This window comes from Trachemys scripta, chromosome 24 (assembly GCF_013100865.1).
Source record: "Trachemys scripta elegans isolate TJP31775 chromosome 24, CAS_Tse_1.0, whole genome shotgun sequence".
Lineage (NCBI taxonomy): Eukaryota > Metazoa > Chordata > Testudines > Emydidae > Trachemys > Trachemys scripta.
Window position 1 is genome coordinate 5,366,245 of NC_048321.1, and position 6,907 is coordinate 5,373,151.

Here is a 6,907-nt window from a genome sequence, read left to right on the forward strand (position 1 = left end):
CCTGCCTTCAAAAGAGCTGGCATGGGACCCTGTCAGGAAACCAGACAAGATTGATCACGGGTGTGTTCTGGGGCCTGATTCTGCCTTCACTTATGGCCCGATCCAAGGCCAGTGAAGTCAGTGGGGGGACGTCCCTGGGTGTCAGATCAGACCTTGGTTTGATGCCCGTGTCAGTGACGGACTGATCCCGGGACACGCGGGCGTGAGAGCAGGGCCAGGATGTCCAGCGTGTTCCTTTAGCAACTCCCGCCCAGAGGGCCAGGGGTGCCGCTGGGTCGGGCAGGCTGCACCGGGCGGGGGAACTACAAATGCGAGGCAGCGGGGAACTCCTAGGTTCTGGGCCCGGCTCCACCGTCTGCGTGACCCCTGTGCAATGAGGCGAATGGTACTGGGAGCCGCAGGGATTAGGCAGCTAAGAAGCGCTAAGGATTAGAGCGCCGAGCAGCAGTGACTAGCCCATGTGGAGAGGATGCAGCTGGTAACACGTGCTGCAGAGACACCAGCTCATCAGCTCCCTCCCCCCGCCGGGGGCCACTTTCAGCCACGTAGAAAATGAGGCTCAGAGAGCAGAAGTGACCTGTGCGAGATCACACATATCACTGGCAGAGCTGGGAATGGGACCCAGGAGTCCTGGCTCCCTTCGCCCTCGCCCACTCCTACCACTAGACCCCAGTCTCCTCCCAGAGCTGGGAATAGAACCCAGGAGTCCTGACTCCCTTCCCCCTGCTTCGCTCCAACCACTGGACAGGCCCCCATGCTTCTAATGCCAGCCCGGTTCTGCTTGTTATCCCCGCTCCTGACGACTCGGAGGGGGGTTGCTCAGGGCTTCGCTGGGGGCTTTTTATAGGTGGTTTTAATTGCCAGATAAAGGTCAGTGAGAGATTGCAGGGGGCTCTGGGTTTCTTGGAACTGGCTCGGGTCGGACATCTACACCTGTCGGGGCTGGGACACGGGCCAGGCAGGGGCACTGGGGGAGCCAATGGCTGCTTACGGTGCAAACACACCCTATGCTCACACACACACACACACACTCCCCCTCGACACACACACACATGCTGTACACCCCCCACCCTACACACACACACACAGATTTCCCCAACATGCACACCCTCTCGACACACACACACATGCTGTACACCCCCACCCTACACACACACACACTTCCCCAATACACACACACACTCCCCCTTGACACACACACACATGCTGTACACCCCCACCCTACACACACACACACACACACACACACAGACTTCCCCAAAACACACACCCTACACACACACACTCCCACCCTCTTGACACTCACACACATGCTGTACACTCCCACCCTACACACACACACACACACAGACTTCCCCAACACACACACCCTACTCACACACACACATGCACACGCACACACTTCCCTTTGACACACATACACATGCTGTACACCCCACACCCTACACACACACACTTCCCCTCAACACACACACGCACACTTCCAACAACACACATACACATGCTGTACACTCCCCATGCCCTGCACACACACACAGACTTTCCCCAACACACACCCTACACACACGTGCATGCTTCCCCGACACTCAGATACACACTTCCCCCGACACACATACACATGCTGTACACCGTGCACACACACACACACACACTCCCCCACCTGACACACACACACAGTTCCCGTCCCTCTCACTCCCCCAGCACGCGCACGGTGTGAATGGAGCCCCGGGCCCTGCTGGACCTTCGGGACTCTGCTGGGAAGGGTCCCTCCAAGCCCAGGGGGCAGCAGGCCCCCGCCCACCCCACGGCCCTTCCCCACTCACTTCCGGCAGCTCCCATAGGCGTCGCAGCGGCTGAGTGGCACGCGGCGCACGCAGCTGGAGAAGGCCACGTACAGGGCCTGGTGGGCTGTGTCCAGCTCCAGGCCCACAATCCGCCTGTCCTCCCTCTTCACGTTGCACCTGGGGCCGAGCACAGAGAGACAGAGTCAAAACAAAGCCCACGCCCCCAGTCCCCGTGCCGACCTGAGCCCCTCCTCCTACGAGAGCACAGGGACAGCAGAAGCACTCTCCCTGTTTGACAGGTGGGGAAACTGAGGCACGGAGACGGGGTGGGGTGAAGACTCCCAGGCTAAGCAGCTAGTCAGTGGCACAGGGGAACAGAACCCAGGAGTCCGGACTGCTAATCACTCAGCCACATCCAGGAACAGAACCCTGGAGCCGTGATCCCCCGCCCTCTCACTCTAACCACTAGACACCACTTCCCCAACACTGAGGCCAGAACCCAGGAGTCCTGCTCTAATCCACTAGGTCCCACGCTCTCCAGTGAGCACTTTGCTTGGTCTCCGTCTCTCCGTCCAGGCGCCCCTCCCGCAGGCTGTGCCGAGCGCCTGCTGCCCCCCGGCTGCACTCACTGGGCCGGGCTGTAGACGCTGATCTCCTCCAGGAGCAGGGTCTCCACGCTGGAGTTCTCCTTAGTCCCGGTAAGAACCTTCAGCACCTTCCCGTCCTCCGAGCCAAGGAACAGCACTGTGTAGTTCCTGTGGGGGCCGGCGGCCGTGTCGACTGCCAGCTGGGTCAGCTTGTACCTGGGGGGGGTGGCAGGAAGCGAGGTCAGGGCATGAGCCTGGTGTGGAAGCCATTGGACGCCCAGACACATGAACATGCCTGTGCACCCACATGCCCACGTGGGTGCACACGCCCCTGCACATGCACTACTGCACAAAGGAAAAACATACGGACACGGGCACATACCCATGCACACGTGATCACACCTGCAAATGCACGCACACGTGCACGACGGGCGCACACAGAAGCGTATCTGGGCATGGCACACGCCCATGCAAACGCACACAAGGGCACGCACGCACGCACATGTCACGCATGTGAACACACCCATGTGAACACGTACACATCCATGTACGCGTGCAGAGGCTGGTCTGTCGCCAGGGCCCAGGTGGTTTATTCTCACTGATCACTGGCCAAAGACCATTTGCTGGTAACAGTTTACTGGCCCCAAAGGATCCCAGCCCGAAGAGCGTGGGGTCGATTGCCTCTGCCACTGATGGCTGCCCCTCAATCCCAGGTGCGGATCCCCTTCCCCAACTCCTGGCGGGCCGGAGGATCAGGCCGCATGGGGCTGTTTAGGGTGAGCCAGCAGGGAACGGGGCGGACGGGCCCAGAGGACAATTTAGCAGGGAAAACGTCCGGACAGCATCAGCTCCCGGGGGAAGGGCTGGGAGTCCCCTCCCCAGGGTCCTTTCGCCCTAGGATGAGACAATGCCTTGGACCATCTTGATGGGGTAGATGGGCGCAAATGCGGTACAGGAGAACCTGGCCCTGGGCAATGTGCTAGGTGGGACCTGGCCGGGCTTGATGGTTTCCCACCTCCCCAGGAGGCCTTGGCCCTTCCTCAGCTGCCTCTCCAGCCCCAGCGCCCATGTGGTACCTGCTGGTGGTCTTGGTGAACCAGGGCCTTCCCGTGGCGGCGGGCACGGCCTCGTCCAGCAGCGGGTAGGACTTGATGAAGGCCAGCGTCTCGTCAGGGAACTCATTGGAGGTTCTGTACCCGGCTGCTTGGCCAACGCTGGCACAGCTGCCGGGCCTGCAGGGACGGAGAGAATCCAGATGTAGATGTGGGCGGCCCAGGAGTGGCAGCTCATCTGGCTCTGGGTAGGGGGCAGTGCCCCCCCTACTGTAGCTGCTCCACATGCCCAACTCCCACTCCCATCCACAGCGTTGGACTGGGGAGTCCCCAAAGGAGCCGATGTTGCATTAACCAAACCTTACATAATTAAGGTGCCAGGGTAAAACCCCCTAGACCCCATTTCCTGCCCCCTCCCCTGCTTGGAAGAGGCTCCCGCCCCTGCTCCAACCACTAGACCATACTCCCCTCTAAGAGCACAGAGAGGAACCCAGGAGTCCTGGTTCTCAACCCTCTGCTCCGATGCCCAGGCCACTGTTCTAGCCTCTAGTCCCAGGGCTGGAAATAGAACCCAGGAGTCCTGGCGTCTGGCCCATTGCCTTGACGGGCTGGCCAGGGGCTGTGCCCAGTAACAGCCCACACACATCCTGCTCCATTTCGGGGGGGGGGGGGGGGGGGGGGGGCTGTTTACCTGGGTTTAGGCACCTTCTCCTCCGGGACTGGGGTCCAGGCGGAATCCGCGTTCTTCTGCTCCTTGAACTTGCCGGCGAACGCTCGCTCGATGTCGTCCAGGTAGAAGGCGCAGACGGCCGAGCCGGTGATGCTGGAAGGTGGGAGAGATGAGGGGAGGCATGAGTGGGGCTGCCGGTGGCTGCAACCTCCACCCAGCTGCTGCTGGGCCCAGCTCGGATTCACCCCTCCCCTCCCCCCGCCAGCCATCCCCCTCCCTGTCACCTTCAGGCCCCGACCTCCCGAGGGGGCTGCAGCAATCTAGGGGGCTAACGGGGTCAGAGGCTGCGACGTGAGGGGTGGGGGTCACAGTCAGTATATGGGCACCTGTGGGGCTCACACTGAGCAAGGAGGGGCTAGGGCCCCATTGCCCGCCCCCCCCCCGGCATCTCAGTCCATCTCAGACCCTCCACAAGTCCCCCTCCCCCGCATCCCGTTCAAATCCCACCCAGGACTCTCCTCCAGCCCCTCCCATCCTGTCCTCCCTACGCCCCCTCCTGCCCAGCACCCCCTCACCCAGCCAGGGTCCTTCTCCCTTCATTCCCTGACCCACACATTTACCTTACCCCCAGTCAGCACCCCCCCAACCCTAATTCTCCCTACATCCCCCCCCATGACACCCCCTAGTCTCTTTCCATCCCCCCATAATGGGCACGATCCATTCCCCCCCCCAGGTCCCTCATCCTCCTGGGAAATGGCCCCCGCAGTGGAGGGGTGAGGCCTCTCCCAGGTGGGTCCTAGCGGCTCATCTCTGGTGCCATCTTCCCACGCTTGGAGGTTTTATTACCTCCCTGACCCTGAGCATGGCCATTAAACCTCGGGGCTACAGTCCACAGCTCCTGGGGTATCCCGGAATCGCCCGCCCCGTCCTGGTTTTCCCTTTGGCCCTGTGCCGCGTGTGTGCTGGAATGTTCCCTGCACCCCCCCCCCCGCACACCCACGACCCCCCAGACATCCCCACTGCACGGGGCTGGGGCCATTCGTAAGCGACCCTGTCAAATCCGAGGGACGGCTTGAGCGCATTTTGGCTGATCAGAAAGGCAGCGGTGGCTAAGTGATGAAATACATCAGGCGGGCCGCATTTCTCTCCACTAGCCACCCTGCGGGAACGGCAGAGGCTTGTCGTTTGCCTGTCCTCAGCTAATCAACCCTGTGCCAAGCCAGGCTCCCGCCGGAAATGCTCCAGGGGCCTCTGGCACAGTTCTTCCCTCGCAGCCCCTGGTTTTAGACCAACGAACAGCTCCCCACCACAGGTAACGGGCAAAGGAAATCCTCGGGGTCATGCAAATGCCAGCTTGTTCTTGTAGGGTCTTCTGTGAGCACTAGGGCTGTGCATGCTGGTTTGTTATTGTAGCGTCTCTGGGCTGCACACACTGGTTTGTTATTGTAGGGTCTCTGGGCTGCACACACCACTTGTTATTATAGGGTCATTTATAAAGAATCCCAATGGGCTTTGCAGGCAGGAAGTGACAGGGCGATGGGGGAGGCACAGCAGGGGGATTTATACATCCGGGCCCCCTCCCACAGCTCTGTGCCCCCCTCTTTCAACCTTTTCTAACAGGCTCCTCTGCTCCACATCGGAGCCCGTCACTGACAGGAATGGATGGATCCTCCCACCCCCCTGGGTAGCAGGAACGTTTCCTTATCCCCATTGTACTGATGGGGAAACTGAGGCACGGTGCGATCACGTGACTTATCCATGGTCACATGGGAAGTCAGCAGCAGAGCCAGCTCCCTCCTCCCCCAGCTGGGGAGTGGATCCCAACTCTTTCCCTCCTGCCAGCACCCTCAGACTTCTCCCTCCTCCTCCCCAAGAGGCCCCTGAAGGCGCAGGATGTCTTGCAGGCACATGGCATCCCAGCGCCATGCTCCAGGGCCTGGCACCCTGGGTGCTGCTGGGCCGTTAGCAAGAGGCCCCAGGAGGACCCACCCCATCGAGCGAGCCGGCAGGGCTGGAGGGGGGGCTGCAGTACCTGTTGGATTGGGTGGTGAACACCCCAAAGACGGCGGGGCGCCCGTTGACCTGGAAGACATCGGTGACCGCCTGCAGCACATCGAAGTAGAAGAAGGCGTCTCCGGGCACGGAGCAGTTGAGCCGGGCCTTGAGGAAGGAGGTCCAGTACTTCTCCAGCACGCGGGGAGACCCCCCCATGTCGTTCTTACACACCCGGCCCACACGCGAGAAGATCACCTGCCGGGACAGGGCCCTGGTTACGGGGAGGGGCCGGCCGGCCCTGCCGGGGGCGCTAACACTCAGCTCCAGCCAGGGCCAGCCGGGGCAAGGCTTCGCCTTTGGGCTGAGTGCTTAGCCGCGGATTAAGACGCTGGGGGGAGGGTGTTCTCTTCCTGCTGTGGGGCTCCGCTGAAGCACGGCCTGGCCAGAGGCCACAGCGATGGGCACACGGCGGGCTCCGAGCCTAAGGGGCCGCCTGTTCAAAGCTGCTTAGTACCCAGCAGCTCCCACTGCACATCCCCCCATGGAGAGCTCCGGGGAATCCCGCCCATCCCCCCCATGGAGAGCAATGGGAAATCCAGCCCATCCCCCACATCGAGAGCAACGGGGAATCCCCCCCATCCCCCCACCGAGAGCAACGGGGAATCCCGCCCATCCCCCCCATCGAGAGCAATGGTGAATCCCTCCCATCACCCCACTGAGAGCAACGGGGAATCCCACCCATCCCCCCCCATCGAAAGCAACGGGGAATTCTCCCCATCCCCCCCATCGAGAGCAACGGGGAATCCCCCCCATCCCCCC

The 6,907-nt window shown here is 61.6% G+C and overlaps 1 protein-coding gene across 1 annotated transcript in view; it reads right to left on the reverse strand.

The window, feature by feature from the left end:
* Positions 1-2,409: 2,409 nt before the first annotated feature.
* The window catches only part of SEMA6C (semaphorin 6C), a 66,665-nt gene continuing 62,167 nt past the window's right edge, over positions 2,410-6,907 (reverse strand). The window contains exons 11-14 of the mRNA XM_034756594.1: positions 6,126-6,343; positions 4,115-4,246; positions 3,448-3,603; positions 2,410-2,587 (exon numbers count right to left, since the gene is read on the reverse strand). Coding sequence (XP_034612485.1) covers positions 2,410-2,587; positions 3,448-3,603; positions 4,115-4,246; positions 6,126-6,343 — 684 coding nt within the window. The remainder of the gene's footprint in view (positions 2,588-3,447; positions 3,604-4,114; positions 4,247-6,125; positions 6,344-6,907) is intronic.